The following is a 22,039-nucleotide window of genomic DNA, read 5'->3' as shown; positions in this document are numbered from 1 at the left end:
ACTGTGGGGCTCAGCTATTATCATCTGAATATTGTTTCAAAATTATTCAGCAGATGACTTGTTGGACATTACAAGGCATTTTTAATCATTACATGAGTTAGGCCTAGGTTGGAAACAGAATTTATACATAAGGAACGTGATTAAAAAAACCTTACTTTAAAATTTATTTAAAACGATTTCAAATTTAAAAACCTTTTTCATTTTTTGGGTAGAAAAATGTTGCCTAGTGCCCTCTGCCAGAGGTCTAGGATAGTGAATTTAGTTGTTAATTGTAAGGACTAATTAAAACTGGTACTGCCTTAAGTCTAGTTGGGACTTTGTTGGTTACATTCTTAAAACTGCAAAATCGTCTAATGTTGAAATGCTGTTTCAGCTGAAAAAAGTAGCTATGTCATATTTTTGACTCCACCAAGTCTTTTTTAATGGTACTGGAGAATCTTGAAACAATTCGAAAGAAAGAAAGGTGTGTATGTCCCCATCAAGCTGTCAAATGGGGGTGAACTGTCTTTTCTTTGTAAACTGAACACATCATAGCCTCAAATAACCGCAAAATATGTAAATATCCTATTTTAATTTTTGTCTTTAAGTGCTGTATATTACTTTCAGGCACGAGATAACTCATCCAAGTGAGCTACTTTTTTTTTTACATCTATGTCGCTTTGGGGAAAATAAAGTTATTGTCATCACTGTTTATAAGGCTAATTGACTTGAGATTAAATAAGGGAAACTCTTGACTTTGCATCAGCGTTAGACCACCCTTCTCGGTCCACCCTACTTTCTGTAAAGGAGGCAGGTTGACAAATATATTTAAATTCTTACCTGTGGATACATTTTTTTTCAATTTATTCCAGTTGCCTCTTTGAATCCTGTGAAGTCTTTACTGCTTATGAGAATATAGGCCCTAAAATGCTCATGAGTATAAAAAGCCCGTTGTCAAAGCATCATTGTGAAAGCTTATGTCATTATGGTGCTCCTAAAATGGAACCAGCAAATCAAGTTTATGATTTGCAATTAGTCAAGGTAAAAAACAAATCATTGCATTATGGCATGAATAACATTAATTTGCAAATAAATGGAAAAGATAATTTATTACTAGAATTACTTCTTAGCACTAAATGCAAGAACCTTTTGTAGTGTCTTTCACAGCACTTAATGTCTCATGAACAAATGCATAATGCGTGGACGGTATAGGGTCATTAAGGATAAACATTACGTTGCAGAAAACCAATACGTTTACTCTGAAGAGTAGCAAAACACCAGAGAAAGGTCTTGCGTATTATGAATAGGCTACATCGAAGGAGGCTCTTAAAATGCCTTTTGAGCTTGGAACTTCTTTAGATAAAGTGTTGTAGAAAGGTGAACTGGAACGTTAACTGATTGTTGGTTAATGCATGAATGGTGTTGGTTTTTTCCGTTGCAAACTGCGTAACCTTAATTTACCCAGGACTGAACGCGTAACTCTTTCAGATTGTGAGCCAACTGGTTTGTTTTCTTGATTTGAAGCTGTGCCTTCGAGTAATAATATAATTTGTTAGGAAAATGACTAACCACCGGGAAATTGGCAACTTTGCTGTAGGAAAAAGGGGGGAGTGCCAGATTGTGGATATGATGAGCAGGGGTGTAACTTGCTTGAGAATCTGTGGTGGTCCTGTTTCCCCGTCGATACTGTGTGGACCTAAGCAATGTAAGGGGAATAAATGTGGACATGGCAACCTTGCGCTCGAATTCAGGCGTCACATGACCTGACGAGATAGATTCACTGCGCTGCCGCGGCGTTGAATGAATATCAAGCAAGCCGACGCCAGGGAAGTTACAATCTGTAGTTCCATCGGCTGTACAGACTGGAGCCAAAATAAACTAAAATTATTAGAGTGATCGTAGAGCCTTTGTATCCAATACAACATTTTAATAATGGCCACTGCCGTGACGTTGAATACCGGAGCAAAAATGCCGATTGTGGGTCTCGGAACTTGGAAGGTTGGTCTGGTATTTAGTTTAACAAGCTAGCTGGCTAGATAGCTAGGTAGCTAACTTGAAGAAGTATAGCAAGACGTTTCAATATCTACTCGTTTGCTGACGGTTAGCTGATGCTAGTTATCTAATTCTTACTAGCTCACCCACCAGCAAGCTCTGCAAAGTATGAAGTGATACAGCTAGCTAGCTAGCTATGTGCCAGCAAAGTAACCATATCTAGGCAGCTGTGCACGATGTTATAGATGATATAATTAACTAACTAGGTAAGTGACGTACTTTCGTTGTCCTTTAAACCACAGATTGTATAACTGTGACTAAGTAGCTAGCTGGCTGTCTTTATGGTAAAAAAGGGTCAAAAGGTGTTGTCTGTTTTTGCTAATATATAACATTTTGGAGAATGAGAGACATTGCACCGTAATAGTAACAATACTATCGGGGTACAGTATAGGTTGGAATTCCAGTAATAGGAAACCGTTTGTAGGGCAAGTTAAATTAATGGCCAACATAAATTCGGCATGTTTTGAATATGGCAGTGAAAATACACAGATTCTTAGTACTGTTATCATGTCTGGTAATTCCGCATGATTTCCTGCATTCAGGAATACGTTTTAAATAGATCACATGTCTAGAATTGTGCAATCATTCTCACATTTTCTAGCTTCTCCCTTGTTTAACCGTTGATCTACTGCCTTTATACTCGTAATGACAATTTATATGCGGAATTTCTACCTCTTTCTGAAATGGGGCTACTGGGTCACCACAGATAGCCTCACTGAGTTAGCTTTTAACAGCTGGATTTTTCTCCCCTGGTCTCTTCTTCACCTCTCTTCCTTTGTTTGACGAGTTGGTCTGTTAAGTGTTTCGTCTGAACCCTGATGGTGGACATTTTAACACTCATAGTCTGGTTCCCTTTTTTGTCTGCCAGTCTCCCAAAGGCAAAGTGATGGAGGCGGTGAAGGCATCCATTGCAGCTGGGTACCGCCACATCGACGGAGCCTACGTCTACCTGAACGAGACAGAAGTGGGAGAGGGCATTCACGCCATGATCCAGGAAGGCGTGGTGAAGAGAGAGGACCTGTTTGTGGTCAGCAAGGTGTGGAAACAAAGTCTTGGTTGACAGTTTTTCGCTGTCCTTGCAAGCGCTGGATTGCATTTATGGAAATGTTTCGGAACAGGCAGCCAAACGGAACTGCGGGTAGATGAGCATGGAGGCAGTCTGAAATTGTGGTCTCATGACTAGTAGAATGCAAATTGCAAATTGCTCTGGTGTGGCAAAGGGCAAATATGTACAACTTTTCTTTCTCCCTGTGCAGGGTGCTTTGCCCAGATTGGGTGTGGACATCTGCATTGTGTCTGTGTGTGCTCTGGGTTAGAACTGGGCTTGTTAAAAGCTATTGCTTCTCTCCCCAGCTGTGGTGCACCTTCCATGAAAAGTCCATGGTGAAAGAAGCCTGTCAGAAGACTCTGAGTGACCTGAAACTGGACTACTTGGATCTTTACCTGGTCCATTGGCCTATGGGCTTTAAGGTGAGGTCATTACTTTCAAGGTCACCACATGCAACAGCCCTGTTAGGAGGGACTGTATACTGTACAATGATTTGCGCATGGCCAGGTACTTTACAGCAAGGCAAATGTAACTGAGGCTTAATTGCACACTGTATTGTAAAAGACAATGCAGTGTGCCATTATCTTATAAAGAGAATCCACGTGACCAGAAAATAACTGCCGAATGCCTCTATATAGTCTGGATCTAATCTTGGATTTATATTTGTTTTACCCAACAAACCTTATCTTTTTCCTTGGTTTGTCAAACTTGGCCATGTAAGAAATGCAATGCTCTTGTGAATTAATGAATGTCAATCACCTCTTTCACCTCAGTTCACCTCTTTCATATGCGAGGTGAACTCTGTAATTCTCATATCGATGGTATTGTTCTGTTGTAGCCTGGGTCAGAGCTCTTTCCTCTGGACAGTGAGGGGTTAACAATACCAGACGACACCAACTTTCTGGACACTTGGGAGGTGAGTTGGGGATGAAGCAACAGCAGGGTTAGAAACTCAATCCTGCAGATGGATCAAATTCCTGGGTTACACTGGGCATAGTTTAATTTGGTTCTATGTTAAACAGGGCATGGAGGAGCTGGTAGACGCGGGGATGGTTAAGGCCATTGGAATCTCCAACTTCAACCACAAGCAAATCGAGGCCTTGCTGAACAAGCCAGGTCTCAAGTACAAACCTGCCAACAATCAGGTACAGAGCAATTGCTTGCCTTATATGTTTGTTTGCTTCCAAGTCTGTTTCTCAGATATATATCATCAGGTGAAATTGTCCTTAGTCTATATCCAGACTAACTAAAAGGGAAAAAAGTCTCACTCTTACTCTTAAATATCATTTGTTGGAATGAGAATCTAATCACACACTCACGCTTCCTGTTACAGCTTCTGCTCTTTAACCTATAAATAAAGTTTAATTTGACAGAATTAAACATTAGCAAACATCACTTGGAGGACCTCAACATTTCCACTCTGCCAGAGGAAATTCCTAAATTTTATTACCTCCTTCAGAGGCACAAGCACTTTATTGACAATGACTGACTAGCACAGACAAGCTTGCGCCTGCTGTTTGTCCCCCGAGGCAGTGATATCATGCTGCGGTGTCCTGTATTTCCTGCTCTGTTTCAACTCAGAAAACGTTAATCCCTGGAGAACAGATTTGTGGTATTTTTCCATCTGCATATCATACACTTGTCATCTTTGTCATATGACCCTGTGGCTCCTTGAAGAACGACACAAGAGGCAGGGACGTAGTGACAGAGGAGAGAGCTCCCCTCATGGTGCATGTGCTCCTTTCAGGTCGAGTGCCATCCTTACCTGACCCAGGAGAAGCTGATCAACTACTGCCACTCCAAAGGCATCTCTGTGACTGCGTACAGCCCCCTGGGCTCCCCGGACAGACCATGGTGAGTGCAGGCGCTCTTGTACAGGAGGGACGTAAGCAGCCATCTGCATGCACTGAGTTTCTTTGGGTATTTTTGAATTAAAGAGTAACCTGCTGGTTGAGATTCAGTTAGGACTGATGTGTCATGTTTCAGCGCTTCTGTTTCAGTTTAGTGGGTGTGCTGGTGAGGCAAGGCTAATCTACCTAGAGGATGCGGGGGTGAAGTGAGCCTCATGTGCGATTAGCGATTCCAGTGTTGGAAGGAAAAGGAGGGAAAAGAGAACGGTAATATTATTAGTGATGATAAAGACGGGCACCGTTAAATGCAGGAGGCCTTTGCTTTCCGTTCTTTATTCTGTAGGGCCAAACCAGACGACCCCTCACTGCTGGATGACCCCGACATCAAGGCCATAGCTGAGAAGCACAACAAGACCACAGCGCAGGTAGGGAGAGCAGCAGCCAATGAGCGTGAGCCATTATCCCGGACCTGGAACACCTGCTCCGTCACATACAGCATAGTGTGACTCGTTTTGTTTTCTCCCATCAGGTTCTGATCCGCTTCCAGGTCCAGAGGAACGTGATCGTTATTCCCAAGTCCATTACCCCTGAGCGCATCAAGCAAAACTTCCAGGTTGCTTCTCTTTAAATTTTCTGTTTCCCTGTCATTTTCTTTATGCTCATTTTCTTTCATGTCATGCAGATGTAAACCCTGCCTCTGTTATAGGATGGAACTTCCCTCCCCTTGACTCCCATGTTAGCCCGATTCTTTGCAGCCACCAACCTGATGGATTGTCTTGTGGCATTCGACAGATGACTTCATTGAGCTGTTCTTGTATTGGTTAAGAAGAGGGGGGGGGGGGAGAAAACAAAGCAAACAGCCAGCGCGACACACCAGCTGTAAGCTTGCTGAAATGCATCGGCTCTGGTGTTATTTTACCTCTCTTCACCCATTGGTGTTACAGCATCACGCTACCAAATCAACTAACCCCCCTGGAGGGTGATTCACCTCCAAAGTGATCCACTGTTAATTTCCTCTCAAACACGTCTGACATGTAATTGTGTTTAAAGTGCATGCGGTTTTTAGGAATCATGGGCGCCGTGAGCATTTCAAAGAGAGTTTTGGGAATGTTATGCACAGCCTTGAGTTTGCATCAAATGGGCTGTTCTCAGTGCTTGATAATGTGATGTTGATCTCTGGTAATCCATTGTGTTACAGGTCTTTGACTTTGAACTGAGTGAGGAGGAAATGAAGACCATCCTTGACTTCAACAGGAACTGGAGAGCTTGTCCCATGCATTGGTGAGTCGGGGCACAGGGTTCGCTGTTTAAGTAAGAACATCCACTCAAGACACATGACAGTACCAGTGATTGTGGTGGCTCAAATCTGCGATCCCTCTCACAGTCAAACAAGGCAGTTTATTTCAGTACTAGATTAAACAAGTAACCCTTATTTTAAGGGTTGCAGATGTTTTTTTTAAGAAATACTGTGTAGTTGTTTTTAAAGGAATTGGTGCTATTCAGTGTGGTTTGTCTGAGGTTTGACTGAAAGCAGAGTTTTGCTTTGTGGGTGACGGTTCTGTTTTCTCTGGCTGTCTCGCAGGGGGGTGAAGCACAAGGATTATCCCTTCAACATCGAATTTTGAGGTATACATTGGCGTTGAAAAACGAGCTATCATGTTTCTCCTGACTGGGTATCTTGTTTCTCCTGTATTACTTTGCAGTTTATTCGGTTGCTTTTTTTGAAATATTGTCCACAAACTGAAATACACTTGAGTGTTCAAGATTCTATTCAAGCAGACTTCCCACATTCCTTCAAAGTACTTCTAAAACATCTGCCATTAATTTCTCTTTCAAAGTAGCCAAGTGTCACAGGAATCTGACCTGTGTGACATTATTATTAAATAATTGAAGATCTTTCAAGATTTGTTCTTTAAAAAATTATCGAAGCATCATATAGAATACAAAGAATAGAAGCCCTGAAAAGTTACACACTTCCTCTGAGCTATCATGTAGTGAAGTCCAAATGAAGTATAATGTGTAAGTAATACATATGTATCCATGCATTCCTTTATGAGGTTTTGGTGGACAGTATTTTGAACAATATTACAACTTTAGTCTGACACAAGCAGTATAATCACTCTGATACTGAATTTAGTTGTGGCTTTAATAAAGTATGTCTGGCCTGGTCTTTGTCACCGCGCATGGTTTGGGTGTGTATACAAGCAGCTGTTAAACCAAATCTGCCAAGATTCCATGGCTTTTCAGTTATGGGGTTTCATAGTTTCTGAACTCATTTCACAAGTAATTCACATGCAGTATTCAGCTGGAGGCCAAATGTTTGTTAGAAACCAGATCTGGTGAACAAAGAAGAGTGACTATAATACCACAGTAATTCGTTTGGCCCTCTGAGCATAAAACAATTGTTATAAATTGTATGTGTGAGCTGTTTTCTATTCTAGCTGATTCTCCTGGCTTCTGTGCTGAAAAGATTGTTTGTTAAATAGTATTATATGTTCCCAGGGCACGTAGTGCAGAAAAATTAATGTTTTGCAAAAATATTTTACTAATTAAATAAAGGTTTGGACTAAAACCACCCCAATGAGTATAATAACAAACACATGTGGTCCTCTACTGGGACCAATACTCTTCTACAGTATGCAGTGCTTTAGAGTAAAAGTATTAATCTTCAGGTACTTGCAAAGGGATTTTGTTGTAAAAACAACCTTAATTAGACCAGACATGGGTGTAAGTGACACTAAACGGAATTAAGCCCTCAAAAATGGTGAATGAGATGGAAAAAGTTTGTTGAACCTGTATGTAATTTACATCTGTTGACTTTTGCATTGAGTGCACTTAATACACAAAACAGTGAAATATTGCAAAAATGCAGGATTAGGAATATTCATCTTACAGATGTATTAAACATCTAGTTTTATATTGTACGTTGCTGGGGGAACTGCAGACAAGATGCTTACACATACTTATTCTCTCTCCTACAAGAAATAAAAAACACAGGACAATAAAAGCATATACAAATGATTTGCAAACCAGTTTTGCCAGGAGTTCTGATTTATGCAACAGCTATCGCAACAACTGTGCACTTTCTTCTTAGTTCCCCTGTGAGAAATTTTTGCTGTGTATTTTATACTTTGTTAGAATAAAGTTTGTTGGCTTCAGCAGTTCTCTGGTCTCCAGTGTTTGTGTTGTTGTGGAAATGTGTGTGCTGACTGTGTCATTACTTAATAAGCAGAGTTCTGTGCACGCTATTTATGGGGTTGATATCTAATTCAGGATCTGCAGCACCAGGAAATAATCCAGAGGCAGGCACATGCAGGCTTTCAGTTTCATTTCAGAAGTGATTAAATGTCTCTAGAATCAGGAATATATAGCAGCGAGGCAATATTAGCTCCTTGTTTTTTCCCTTTGTGCTGTCTCAGTTGGTGCATATATTATTTTGGTTTTATTTGTGAAATGACACCTATGCTTGTTCTCAATACAATTCGGACGGACCTGGCCTGAACCACTTTAATTTGCATACTGTTAGATTCCACTTACTGATTATTGAGCAAGTTAAATTTCGTTTTTTATTAAACACTGTAGAGTGAAATAATTTTGTAAGGAAAATAAGATATGCCCATTGTTGTAGTGTTGGTAGCTCTGGTATAAACATTTTGAGACCAAATGTGGGGTATAGAATAAGAGACTTAGTGAGTGAGGTGTCGAAAATATTTGAAGGTGTGATGTCCACACATTGAAATGTTGTTCCATTTTTTAATTGGGATACTGCAGATTAGGGGATCATACACTTTGGTTTCACTTACATTCTTATATTATTTGGTTGTGTGAATTAAAGAAGTAGAGAAGTGTGATAAATGTATACGTTTATTGCAGCAAGATATAAAAGAAGAAATCAATGTTTTTCTTTGATTAAAAATACTTGTCACTTCCTTCTGTAGGTCTTACTTAACCTACTTACAATGGAGTGCAACATTACAATGGCTTTCTGTCCTTCCATCACTTACGTTGTACATATGTGAGATGGGTAAAACAATGCATATTGTAAATTGTAAAAAGTGCAATTCAGATAATGAAAAATATAGTTGAGTTATTCCTTATTGAAAAGATGAGAATGAATAGAGGCTTTGAGAGATGCTGGAAAGGCATATGTTTACATGTGCAGCTTGCTGTGTAGTAGCTACATGAGACATTACTGAAATGAAGACGACCGTTACATTACACTATTCTTTGTGGTATTGGACACAAATGCACATTGAACAGCGATTGAAAATGCTTTTGAAGCTAGTGGTCCTCCTCCTACTGTTCCTCTACAACCCTCTGTCAATTTACAGCGTCAGTGACTGGAAGTATGCTCGGCTGCAGAGACGAGATCATCTTGATGCCGCTGACCTCCCCTGTCCTACATTGGCCTTAATACTCAGCATTCAATGGGAAGTCTTTGTGGGTTGCTCCCCTAAAGCAGAAAAGAAAAGAAATCTTTGAGATGAAGCACTTAGATCACAGAGTTTCTGTTTGTTTAACATGCACAGGACAAAAGTGGCTGGGGACCATCTGTCCAAATGCTGCACTGCTTGCTCACCACTCCATTGAACAGGCTCTCCAGTTCCTGTTGAAACTCAGGATGGTCTTCATGTCCTCCTCACTCAGCTTGAAGTCAAAGACCTGCAAAAAACAGCACATTCCAATATTGGGACAAATATTGGATAGTGGGTGGTGGTGTAGCATAGTGGGTAGGGAGCAAGGCATGTAACCAAGAGGTTGCTGGTTTGATTCTGTGCTGGGGCATTGCCATTGTATCTTTGGGCAAGGTATTTAACCCACAATTGCCTCAGTAAATATCCAGCAGTATGAATAACAAGTCAAAAGAACTGTAACCTGTGTAAGTTGCTCTGGATAAGGCAAGGTTGTCCGTGCCCCTCCCCCCTCAGACACGGTCATTACCTGGAAGTTCTCCTTGATGCGCTGGGGAGAGGCAGACTTGGGAATGACGACCACATTCCTTTGAACGTGAAAGCGGATCAGGACCTGTTGGAAACAGAAGATCATGTGACTGAGGGGGACCATGTGACTAGCCTGTGTGCGTAATTCCCAGAATCAGTGTGTGTCAGTGGTGACATTTAAGAACGTGTCTGCCAAGCACACATACACCAACCGCTGTAAGCTTTCCGTATAGTATAGATGCATATCAAAAAGATTCTCAAGAAGTCTTGCTCCAAAGATAAAAATTCTGTAAATAATAATAATATAGTAATGCATTCCCACTGGGCAGAGTCAGAAGATAAGTCCCTGCTTGCCTGAGAGCCATGCTTCTTTTCTGTGCCTCAGCTGCACCAGCTAACAACTACTAACTCTACCTGTGCTGTTGTCTTGTTGTATTTATCAGCTATGGCCTTGATCTTTGGGTCCTCCAGCAGAGATGGCTCTCCTGGTTTTGCCCTGAGGAAAAAGACATTGTAGCTATTGCCAAATCATTCTTTTTTTATATTTAAATATATAACCCAGGGCCTGAACTCTCCTCCACTGGATGTCTCCTAATGCACTGAATTTGTCCCAAAGCACCTGCACTCACCATGGTCTATCCGGGGAGCCCAGGGGGCTGTATGCAGTCACAGAGATGCCTTTGGAGTGGCAGTAGTTGATCAGTTTCTCCTGGGTCAGGTAGGGGTGGCTCTCAATCTGAAGGGAGCCCACATACCAGGAGTCACTACATGTCTGCCCATTGTGCTATACTGTCCATACGTAGTGTGTAAAGGGAAGCAAAATTCTAATATGTTATTGCTAATGTCCAATGTTGCTTTATGAGCGGAAGTAAAACAGGAACTTTTTTACACTTATGCAAAGACACATTTAGCAAAACCACACACACACACACACACAAGCACTTACATACATTATTTGTGTCAGCTTGAGCCAGAAAAAAGGGCTAAGAGCACTGTAATCTGATTTAAGAGAATGGACAGTTACACCCCAAATCAGAGTTAGAATATTGATTGTTACATTGTAATATTGCTGCAGGGAAAAAGGTGACAAGATGACAAAGTCCTGTCCACATAATGACATTAAGGTCCCTGGACATGGTGGCTTCAATAGGATGCTAAAAAAAAAAACAAACATTTGTGTCCTGCCTAAAGAACTGCTTCATGTTGTTACCCTTTTCACTCCAGCACACACCGCACCTGATTGTTGACAGGTTTGTACTTTAGACTCGGCTTGTTCAGCAAGGCTTCGATTTGCTCGTGGTTGAAGTTGGAGATTCCAATGGCCTTGACCATCCCTGCATCTACCAGCTCCTCCATGCCCTGTTTCAAAATGGTATTTATCATTCATAACAAGGAATCTTGTGAAATATAGCAAAGCATACACAGGCCAAGCACCATGAAGAAATTTCTTTCATGTCATGTGACCTAGAGCCACCATATTTGATCATATAAAACAGTCCCAGACTTTTCAATATGACTCAAATTAATTTCTAAAATAAATTTTTTTGCATACTTTAACAGTATGCAAAAAACCCTAACCCTAACCCTAACCCTAATTTTATATTAGCAACTGCAGTGCTAGTATAGGTTTCTACTTGCCTGCCAAATTGCCTGCCAAATTTCATTCTAAGTTTCAGTGGAACATTTGTTTACAAAATGGTGGAAAGAAGGAAAAAAATCTCAAAAAACAAGAGTGTCAAAACCTGCTGTGCTTGGCTACCTGATAAGCATTTAGCCACCAGCTTAGGACACTGGAGGCAGAACATTCAAAAACAACGTAATTAAATGGCTGCTTCCTTCCTTTACCTTCAATTTTATTCCTAATGTATCACAAATTATTACCTCCCAAGTGTCCAAGAAGCTGGTGTTGTCAGAGATGACTTTCCCGTCATCGCCCGTAGGAAACAGGTTATCTCCAGCCTGCAACGTGATATAAATCTGACGCTTCAATGCATGCTTCATTGGCAGTCTTTTCCTAATGAGAGAGAAATGGCGAGCGTTCCTTTGTCTGATTACGGTACCTGGAAGCCCATGGGAAAGTGCATGAGGTAGAGATCCAGGTAGTCTAGTTTCAGGTCGCTCAGGGTCTTCTGGCAGGCTGCCTTCACCATGGACTTGGCATGGAAGGTGCACCACAGCTTTGAAGGGAGAGCACAATGATCTGTCATTTAGCTTTACAGACTGCAGGCTGAAAAAAAGCAGGATGTCACTTAAACAGCGGGCATAGTTTGATTGTTTGGCTAAAACAATATAAATACATTGGCCCTACACTGAACATGTTGGCCTCCAGTATGTGTTCTCCAGCGCAGGAACAGCAAAAGAGGTAAGTGTAATCTGTATAAAATTAGCATGGGACAGCACTACAATAGCATACACTCACTGATACACCAAAGTCCTACTCATTTTGTAGACAGGAGTTTTTGGAAGGTATAAAGTGAATCTCTTTTGCGAGGTGATAATCTGCATGACCCTCTCACACAATCCTGTGACTATGCTAAACCCCTATGACACAGTAACAGGAACTACGTGTGTTTAGGCGTCTTTGGTCATGCTTATGTACTGCACATAGAATGGGAGTGAGGGTCACGATGCACCACGAAATCAGAAGAGGAAACATGACATGTCTTGTGATGCCCAGAGACCTTATTTCAGCAGCAGGTCATGGGAATTCATAGGAATTATCAGTGATTCCAAACAATGAATAAGCTCTCCAGAAGTAAGTGCGTGAGAGCCTACCACCCCCAAAGTCTGGACACTGCACTTTCATACTTACCTTACTGACAATGAAGAGGTCTTCTCTCTTCACCACCCCTTCCTTGATCATTGAATGAATGCCAACACCGACTTCATCCTCGTTCTGATAGACGTAGGCCCCATCGATGTGACGGTAACCCACCTCAATAGCTGTCTTCACAGCCTCAGCCACCTGCCCTGGAAGGGCCTATATATAGAGAGATAGGGACATAGAGGGATTGTATGTATCCACCCAACTCTGTACAGACAGATAAATTTATAAATTTTGTACATATTGGTTTTAATGTTCTCAGTCACTGTACTATTATCCTGACCATTATTACAATTATAACATTTAACCTATATATATGTTCCTAGGTTTAAATTTTTATTTGTATTGTATATACTTTGGATAGAAGTAGAGTAAAGATATCTTAGGACTTATAATAATACTTAAACACATTCCTCAAAATGCACAAAGAGTAGAACCCTTTTAGGTATTAACCTAAGGCCTGGTATAGATGTTTTTGACTATTGTAAAGTCTGCTTTACAATAAGAAACTCTCTCTCAGAATATTCTCTCCCAGAATCGAACAAATTATGTGTTTATTCCCTTTGATATGTTAAAATATACTGACATATATGTATAAACACCAAACCAGTCAGTTACTAGTATGTCAAAAGATGGCATGATCAATATCACCACTTGATCTGAAATTGCCTGTCATCTCTCAAACAGAATATTGTCAGAATCCCTAACCTGCCCAGTGTTATCTATGACTTATCTGTATGACATCTACAGCCCTGAAACACACTGTTGTCTTTTTATGAAAAAAATTGTGATGATCCTTTGCACATCTGTTGTGATGACATGAAAATCAAGAAAAAGTATAAAAGAAACTGCAGCAGCAACAGCTATTTCCAGCAGCAGTCCTACAACAGCTTGCTACTGTAGTTACATACATAAACTGGAATTAAACCTGGTCCTACCCTCCATGTTCCCAGGCCCACGATCGGCATATCTGCACCAGTGTTCAGCACAACGGAAGTTGCCATGGTCAGAGCTCCAATAATGTTTGCGTAAAGCTGTCCCTGTCGAGAGGCTTGCTGAGAGGCTCAAATTTCAATGTTTGCCACCCCTTCTGGGGAAATGAGGAGATTCGGCGAGGTGCGGTTTAAGTAGGGGGAGAGTAGGCATTTGATTGGTTAGGTCTGGTTCTGATATAACAGTTATAAAGAGATTGTGCGGGCTGCTGTATTCTGAGGGGCCAGAAAGGGGGAGGCTCCAGGTTTTTGGTTTAGTGACTGAGCCCTGGGTCTTTGTGCTACCCTGAGTGGTTTCAGCACCCAGACACCCAGCAGAACATAGACTGGTTAAAGCCTTGCTCCAGGGGAATGTATTTAGCAATGTGTTTACAAGTATCCACAGGATTTGATTTGATGATCTCATTTCAGAGAATGGAACATGTTTGGTCAGCCAGGTTGGAGAAAGTTGATGTCCGTTTTGTGAATTTTGAGAGATTAAATGCAGATGTTATCTAGCATTTGCTGGCTGTGCAGTACACTGCATGCTCCAAGTGCTAACCAAGTGTGTCTTAGCTTGCACAAAGACAGTGTGCACAGTTTGCGCACAAGGTCGTTCACACTTTGAGGTAAAACAAAGGTGGAGTGAATCTGATACAATAGCGCCTTAGTGTTTACTCAAAGGTGCGTAGCACCATATATTATATGTCCCGCTGGGACACTGCTGCTATACCCTTGGGCAAGGTACTTAACCCACAATTGCCTCAGTAAATATCCAGCTGTATAAATGGATAACATTGTAAAGAACTGTAACCTATGTAAGTCGCTTTGGATAAAAGCGTCTGCTAAATGAATAAATGGAAATGGAAATATTTACAGGAATTTGTGGTTCATGCTTGATGGTACAGTAGAGTGATAATAGAGAAGATCTGGAGCACTATTAATGTCTTGGTTTGTATAGTACCTAAAATACCTGTTCAGTGTTTTCCCACATTGTCCTCTGATTTGTTTTGGTTTTTCCCCAGTGTTTTCCATCTAATTATTCAGTTTACACCTTGCATTTATTAATATACTGTATGTTTGAATGTAATTAATATATAGTAACAATTTTCTTGCTTTTACTACATAAGGCTAAAAGAGAGAGCTTGGACATTTTGGAAACAATACATACTGAACTGAACAAATTCCACTCAGAATGTAAGCTTTTGTTGAGAAGAAAAACTGAAGTCTGTTAGCATCACAGGATCTGGTCCCCTCTTTGCTGATATTGTTTTGTATACACTGTTTATGTTGCTGTGGCATACAGTTTGCCTTCCTTAAGTGATTACTGGAGTTACAGTTCTAAGTTACAGGCACCAGTTGCATGCACATTACAAAAAAATTTAATCTTATTGCTTTATAACATTTTTTCCTCTATTACATCATATACTCATTACAATACAGTTATGATCCATTTACTTGCCAGTTTATCATTCATGTTCAACAAATCCTGATCAGCACCAGGATTGTCTGAAGCATGAAGTATTACATCTAAGTGTCAAAATCTTAGTGGCAATACTTCAAAGTAGATGGTCCTACCTTCCAGGTTCCAAGGCCCACCATTGGGATACTTTCATTAGCCTTAAGCTTCAGAGTAGCTGCCATTGTGTGGTAACTTTTTTAACCTATTCAGGTTTCGGTGTCTGTTAATCTTTGGCGGCTCTGGTTAAATAGCCACAGCAAGCTCCTATGTGTGCACCTATCACCACAGAAATGCTTTGTCATTTCCTGTAGCATGACTTAGCACACTTATTTCTCAATTCCAACCAGAACAAAGCCATAATGATTAATCAAACTACATGAGTGTATGAGAGTGCACAAATGCTGTTTTGTCTACTCCTGGCCATTTAATTATCAAAAACAACAATCACATTTGTAAAAGATGCCTTCACTCCACTGGTCATCTCTAAATATGCTTTTGCTTGGTTAACGAAAAACTTTATTTGCTATCACCTGTTTGAAATTTCTCTGTGATCTGCAACTTTCTCACTTCTTCAGATTCATGCATTTTCAATAGGAGTAAAATGTCATTATTACATTGTATTATACGAAGATTATTAAGTCCCATTTCTTGAGATGCAAGCATAAACTGATAGGGCAGTAGGTGCACAGGGGTCGCTGCTATTCGCTGAGTCACGGCAGCATGCTGAGTCACTAGGCTGCAGCCTAATATCAGTGGACAAGCCAGATGTCGTCGAGAAAGGAAAGGAGTCGTCGAGACCTCTTTTTTTTAACCCACTCGAGTTTATGAAGTGTGATTATAGGTACGATTAAAGTCAAAACATTCACCAGACTTATTTAAGAACCATTTATTTTCTGTGGGTGAGGAAATGGACTGGCCTTTAAAATTAGACGCGTTTAGTCTGTTAATGTAACCGTACACATGGCGTCCACTAGAGGTCGCAATATTTGAAATGAGCCGATCTTTGGGTTTCTCTTGCTGGGTAGGAAGTGGTGCTGCAGTGACGTGTGGAAACTAAACTGTTTTGGATAACGTTTGTGCTACAACTCATCTGTAGTAGATAATTGGCTAGCTGGCTGCAGTTAGGATACAAAATGCTACAGTTTCTGGTGAGTATTGGAAATAAACTCTGACATTCCCTTAGTTTTAATGCACCGTAAGAAGATAGGCAGCTGGCTAGCTCACTGACGTTGTTTTTGATTTGGTTCTTCCAACTAGTTAGCTTAGCTAGAACTTAGCTTAGCCTTTACCCCTGTACAGCTGTCAGGTATTTACTGTGTCAGTCGCCGCAAATCATTTGTTTCTAATGTAAAGAAAATAAAATGTACTGTTTTTGGAAGACCAGCGATGTTCTTTGGACAAAGTTTCCAGTCGCACAGTAGGAAGTCGCCAGGTAGCCCTGTAGGCCGGTTAACGGTGTGTGTCATTAGGAGAGAAACCGAAATATTAGACATTTAAATTGCAGGTTAGATAGGTTCGGTTAGGTTAGGTATTCGGTAAATTAATAGCATATGTTGATCTCTTAACTCAGTTAGCAAGGCAGCCGTCTCCATAAACAGTATGACAACGCCTAGTTCACCAGCTGATTTGTACATACTTTACTTTTTAGGACATCTTGAGCAGATCTTGTATAGATAACGCTACTCTCAACATAGTTGTAGCAGCTATATGTGGATCAGCAAATGTAGTGGGTCCAGTGAATGGGATGGGATATCCACATAAACACTACTAAAACTATGACACACTTAAAAACACGTACGGGATCGTATGATGGTGGACAGAATGTCAGATTGAAACTCGTGTAATGTCCGCTCATCTGCCCTGTTGGACGTGGTGTATCTTGTATTTGTGTTGTCAATACCATCACAGTACCGCCAGCTCGTTTGTTTTGTCGCAACTTTTGCCGGGTGAGGGACTGGTCTTTCCAGATTTGTAATCGGGATGTTGAGTTCATTGCATTACACCACTGGCATTTTGCAGATGCTATTATCCAGTTCGACCTGCATAGGTTGCAATTTTTGGCAATTCTGGGTTAAGTGCCTTGCCCAAAGGTACAGCGGTAGTAGCCCAGCAGGGAATCGAACTAACCTTTATGTTGCAAGCCTTGCTCCTTACCACTATGCTACTCTGCTGCCCCTAGTTCTTAAAGCTTGTTTTCTCTTTCACTGCGCGTATTGCACGGTCAACCTTGAGCATGCACTCGTTTGAATTTATTTCATATTAATATTGCACCAGCTTTTCTGTTTGTTATTGCAAAATGCAGAATGAAACCTGAATAAACAAACAATACAGGTGGTCATTGTTTTACTGTCCTGCCCTTGAATAAACGGTGTCATGTGGTGAAATGCTGACTTCACAGTTTTAACACTGCTTTTTGTCAATGGGGTTTGCAGGTTGGGTTCACCTTGGGCAATGTGGTTGGGATGTACCTTGCACAAAACTATGAGGTAAGGTTGACTGTTGTCCAGTTTAATCAGTTAATCTCCTCCAATAAGGAGGATTAACTGACATTTTCATGAGATTCATTTTGTGAGGTATATTGGATGAACCAAATGAGAGACTCCGCCTTTGACTGGGACCGCATAGCAAACGTCTTCGACCATTGCTGCATGACAAACACATGGCTATTTTTAAAAATCTATGTTTAGCAGACTTGAAATAGAACTCTAAGTGTGGGTTGCCTTTTGTTTTATGACACTAATTTTCTGTGCTAGGTCCCCAATATTGCAAAGAAAATTGAAGACTTCAAAAAAGACGTGGAAGCAAAGAAAAAACCATCGGAGTGACGGAGGAAGGGGGGAGAGAGAGAGAGCTGGAATGACTGTGTCACTGATTCACACAAGGAGGGGAGGACATGAACTGGAATAAATATGCCTATAACAGTGTGGAGATATATACTATACTGATTTAATCTATGCAAAAGCACAACTTAAGATGTAAAAATTCACTAAAGAACACTGCTTTATATAGTATCTGGACCACTTCCTACAAACCTTTTCTCATATCAGTTTTGTGATCTGCAAAGATGACTTTATATGGCTTTTGGGGTTGAACATCAGTGACAGGAAAGTAAAACTGCAAATAAGATTGAACATAAAGATGTTTATAAGAGTATTTTTCTATCATGGGCAGTTCTTTCAAAAGGAAGCCTGTTGTGGGGGAGGGGTACTGGGAAATTGGGGAACAAGGTCAGTAAATTGTGCTTTAAAAGCAGTGATTGCACTGTTGCTGATAGGTGATTAGGTGATTATGCTAGTGTTTGTACTGTTAAACAGGTGCTGTTGTACTGCCTGATAAGAGAGATGATGCTTAAATTTGCTGCCAACAACTACTTTTAAACGTTATTTGAAAAACATTTTGTTTCTTCTTATTTAATGTTACTGGCCTAATAAAGTATTTCAGTTGTTTTTTGTGTATTAGTGTCACACTCATTGATATAAACAAATGTATTGTTTAGGCTTTTAATTTTTTTTCAAACTAACCATGTGTATCATTTGAACTTATCATTTTGAAGTAGTAAAAACACTAGATAAACAGGTAAGGCATGTGGCTGACTGAACAGTTACACTTTTGTTGTAGCTGTAGTTGAAGGCTGAATGTAACAGGTTGTAGATTTTACTGTGTTGCCTTAAAATGCAGAATTATGAAATACATATAAATGTGTTTGACTGTATTTGGCTGGTTGGGCACAAAAATGTTCTTTTTCTCAAAAGGAGCATCTGTTCAGCAACCCTGGTAGAGATTCTGCATTTCCTTACCCAGACTGCATTAATCATGGCCTTCTCTGACATACTGTCTTCCAAAAAAAAAAAAAAAACACATTCTTTTGGTCACTTCATGACCTCATCCAGGCCCCTCTACTGCAGACTGGCCTCAAGACAGGAGTGAAGCTCCTGTGCCTTAGTTTTTCCCAATTAGAAATTTAATTTGACAACCCAAATGTCTTTAAATGTGACATCTTGTTTATAGGGGGAATCTGTAAAGAAAAAATATAAACAGAATCCTTAACATCGAAGAACAAAAAGGAAGGAAGAAAATACATGTGATACCATTGCAAATTACAATAAGTCATTGCAAGCACTTGTACCTGATTTTTTTTTCAATTTGTATGTATCCTTGCATATTGGTACTTTAAAAGTGTTCTGGCTAATCTTGGATTGTAGCCACTATTCTGCTTCATTGTGACCTCTTTAATGTCATTATGTGCATGTATGTTGACATGTTTGAATAATATCTTTAACCAATGCAGATATGTAATCCTCTGTCTAGAGCACATGGCAAATGGGAACAAAATTTGGTCAAGCCCATTTCATCACAATCCACATGTTTTCCTCCTGGATGACATTAACCAAGGTAAATAAGTGAAAAGAGCCCACACCGTCAAGTATGATCACTTGGAGCCTTGAACCAGAAATATAGCTTTTGGTGTGTGTCTGGCATGCTCTGGTATTTGCACTATTTTTCCTTATTTATCAATGTAAAATATTTAAGTTGATTTTATCTAAATTGAATGGGTTACTGTGTGAGTGTCAGTCTGTTCATTCTTGCAGAATTAACCAACTGTTTTTGGGATTAGCAAATTTCTTATTTTCTTATTAAGTGTTCAACTACAAGAATGCTTTTTTGAGTTACCTAGCCAGGGGAAGGGCCGAAGACTTTTTTTTAATTTTGCGGAAATGTCCACAAGGAGTCGCTATTTTTTTAATTGCTTGCTGTAGAGTTACTTCCTGGATGAATTTTGTTGGCGTCACATCCATTTATGAACACACGCCTGATTCGGGCGAGTTAGCTAACAAGTGTTAGCAATTTGCTGTACTATAGACCTAAAATATTTCTATTCAGAACATGCAACACTGTTGGTATGTGAATTACACTGCTGACTTTTTATGTTCAAATTTACTGGCTTTGAGGCAAGTTAGCTATGTAAGATAGCTAGCCGGCTTGTAGCTTGCCCACAGTATCATGTCACCTTGATAGTAGCTAGGTATCCCGTCAGTTATCACATGAGCCTGCGGATATGAGAGATGTAGCAATGGCATGTAGATGGTGAGAACTTAACATTATTGGGATTCTGTTTCCACTGTTTTCTTTTTTTCAGTGACGAGGCTTCAAGGTTAAGATAATGGCGGCTCCCAATTCTGCTCAGAGGCGAGCCTGCTGGGATGCCAGGGACAAATTCTGGAAGTGTCTCGATGTCAACGATGACAATACGGCCGCGTGTGAGCAGTTCCAGAAAGACTTCCAGGCAAGCTGTCCTGCCCAGTGGGTGAGTGCACAGTGCGACCTGTTTCTTTTTATTTGTAATGCTGGTGAAGGGAACCCGTCCTGTGGGCTGCTACCGCAGTAGGCTTACCTAAGGACGTTTAGCACCCGGCGGCAAGTCATGCGATTCTCACTTATGTTGTTGCAATCTATTAATCTACTAATCTATACTGTAAAGGCTTATTGTTGGTGGTGGCGTGTCTGTGGCCTCGTGATTAGACTATGGGGAGAGCAGGAGGGAAGTTGGTACACGAAACAGTTTGGAAAAGTGCTCTAAAACAGAACATCCAGTTGCAAAACACTGCTAGTGTGGCAGTGTCTGTTTGCTTTCAGCTTTAAGAAATATGTGTGGCAGTTTATGATGGGCATTGTAGTGATTATGTAGGGGATTCAACTCTATTTGGAAAGGAATGCAACTGTCACATATACTTATAGTTAATTAGCTTTCTGCCACAACCAAGATGGCCGATACACGGGTACAATCACTCCCCGCGGAAGAGTGTTGAAAAGTTGTAGGAGTGAATATGCAAAACGCTCACGAAAAGCAGCGGTTATTGAATACACTCCAACATGTACAGTTTATGCCTTTGTCTGTTCGAATAATGGGGGCAAACATTTCCTCGTGGACAGGAATCACCACGTGCCTGCGTCAGATACGTGTCATGACCTCAAAATACCTTTATCCTATCCCCTTCGTCTGCTCTCAGTGAATCAATAGTCGAAGGCAATCCAGTCAGTCCCTTGCTTTGCTTGTGATCTCACAATTCCTTTATCTCACTGTCTGCAAATGCTGCTTGTGTCTTTATTGCACACATTTTCCAAAAGGCAACCATCGTTCTCACGTTTGTGATGGCAGGTGAACTATTTTAATAAAAGGAGAGACTTCTTGAAGTACAAGGAGAAGCTTCAGTCGGAGGGATTTGAGCCCACAGATCAGTCATCGAAACTATAGCTGCTGCTCAGCCGACCAAGGAGGATTCAGAAGGACTCTGATGAAATTATGACTAACAGGGGCCTCAGCAGGTGACAAAAATGTGCATCCTTTTTCAACTGTTTTGACAAATGTAATCTTCGCCATATATTTAGCCCAGATGGTTCATCTCAGATATTTGAGGGTTTCTGAGATTTTATAACCAGTGATATGTTATTTTCTTGATAGATGACATTTGTGAGTGATGTAAATGTGATTGTGTGTTTTTTTGCGATTAAATGCTGCAGCAAGTCACTTAACATTCTATGGATTATTCAAGCTATTCTCTGAACACACATTATCAGTCTGTCTGCATGTTATAAAAATCAGGGAATATGCAGTTGATGCATTGATCCAGAGAAAGCCTAGCCTGCTCTTTTTTGTTGAGAAAATGACTCAAGAAAGACCGTGCCTCATCAACGGATGCTATCCATTCATCCATTCACAGAACAAAAAGTTGCAAATCATGCTCAAGTCACAGTTCAGTAAAAATGCTCCATGAATGATGTTTCAATTTATAAATAAAAATAATTGAAAAGAATGAAACAACACATTCTTGTGTGCTTTTATTATTTTGTCATTATTGTAAGGTATGTAACATGTTTGCTGAATGTTGCTATGTATATATTACAAACATTGCTA

At 40.4% G+C, this 22,039-nt stretch overlaps 4 protein-coding genes across 4 annotated transcripts; 3 read left to right on the top strand and 1 right to left on the bottom strand.

The window, feature by feature from the left end:
- The first annotated feature begins 1,759 nt into the window (after nt 1-1,759).
- akr1b1.2 (aldo-keto reductase family 1, member B1 (aldose reductase), tandem duplicate 2) lies at nt 1,760-7,914 on the top strand. The gene is made up of 10 exons (XM_036517691.1): nt 1,760-1,977; nt 2,900-3,067; nt 3,385-3,501; nt 3,918-3,995; nt 4,102-4,224; nt 4,827-4,933; nt 5,273-5,354; nt 5,459-5,542; nt 6,128-6,210; nt 6,512-7,914. The coding sequence occupies exons 1-10, from the start codon at nt 1,912-1,914 to the stop codon at nt 6,552-6,554; spliced, it is 951 nt and encodes a 316-aa protein (XP_036373584.1). The 5' UTR covers nt 1,760-1,911; the 3' UTR covers nt 6,555-7,914.
- An 852-nt stretch (nt 7,915-8,766) lies between these two features.
- On the bottom strand, nt 8,767-13,768 carry LOC118770196 (aldo-keto reductase family 1 member B1-like). The gene is made up of 10 exons (XM_036517725.1): nt 13,632-13,768; nt 12,682-12,849; nt 11,930-12,046; nt 11,751-11,828; nt 11,106-11,228; nt 10,499-10,605; nt 10,284-10,365; nt 9,871-9,954; nt 9,509-9,591; nt 8,767-9,382 (listed from the first exon to the last, which is right to left on the bottom strand). Exons 1-10 carry the CDS (start codon nt 13,695-13,697, stop codon nt 9,340-9,342), a joined length of 951 nt encoding a protein of 316 aa, XP_036373618.1. The 5' UTR covers nt 13,698-13,768; the 3' UTR covers nt 8,767-9,339.
- A 2,399-nt stretch (nt 13,769-16,167) lies between these two features.
- Nucleotides 16,168-18,546, top strand: stmp1 (short transmembrane mitochondrial protein 1). Its single transcript, XM_036518346.1, has 3 exons — nt 16,168-16,274; nt 17,559-17,612; nt 17,880-18,546. Exons 1-3 carry the CDS (start codon nt 16,260-16,262, stop codon nt 17,949-17,951), a joined length of 141 nt encoding a protein of 46 aa, XP_036374239.1. The 5' UTR covers nt 16,168-16,259; the 3' UTR covers nt 17,952-18,546.
- Nucleotides 18,547-19,904: 1,358 nt separating this feature from the next.
- LOC118770548 (cytochrome c oxidase assembly factor 6 homolog) lies at nt 19,905-21,820 on the top strand. The gene is made up of 3 exons (XM_036518288.1): nt 19,905-20,024; nt 20,264-20,431; nt 21,284-21,820. Exons 2-3 carry the CDS (start codon nt 20,288-20,290, stop codon nt 21,377-21,379), a joined length of 240 nt encoding a protein of 79 aa, XP_036374181.1. The 5' UTR covers nt 19,905-20,024; nt 20,264-20,287; the 3' UTR covers nt 21,380-21,820.
- The last annotated feature ends 219 nt before the right edge of the window (nt 21,821-22,039 follow it).

This window comes from Megalops cyprinoides, chromosome 23, assembly GCF_013368585.1.
Source record: "Megalops cyprinoides isolate fMegCyp1 chromosome 23, fMegCyp1.pri, whole genome shotgun sequence".
In the NCBI taxonomy this organism is placed as follows: domain Eukaryota; kingdom Metazoa; phylum Chordata; class Actinopteri; order Elopiformes; family Megalopidae; genus Megalops; species Megalops cyprinoides.
The sequence above is the reverse complement of the archived record's forward strand: the minus strand, read 5'-3'. Positions and strand labels throughout refer to the sequence as shown.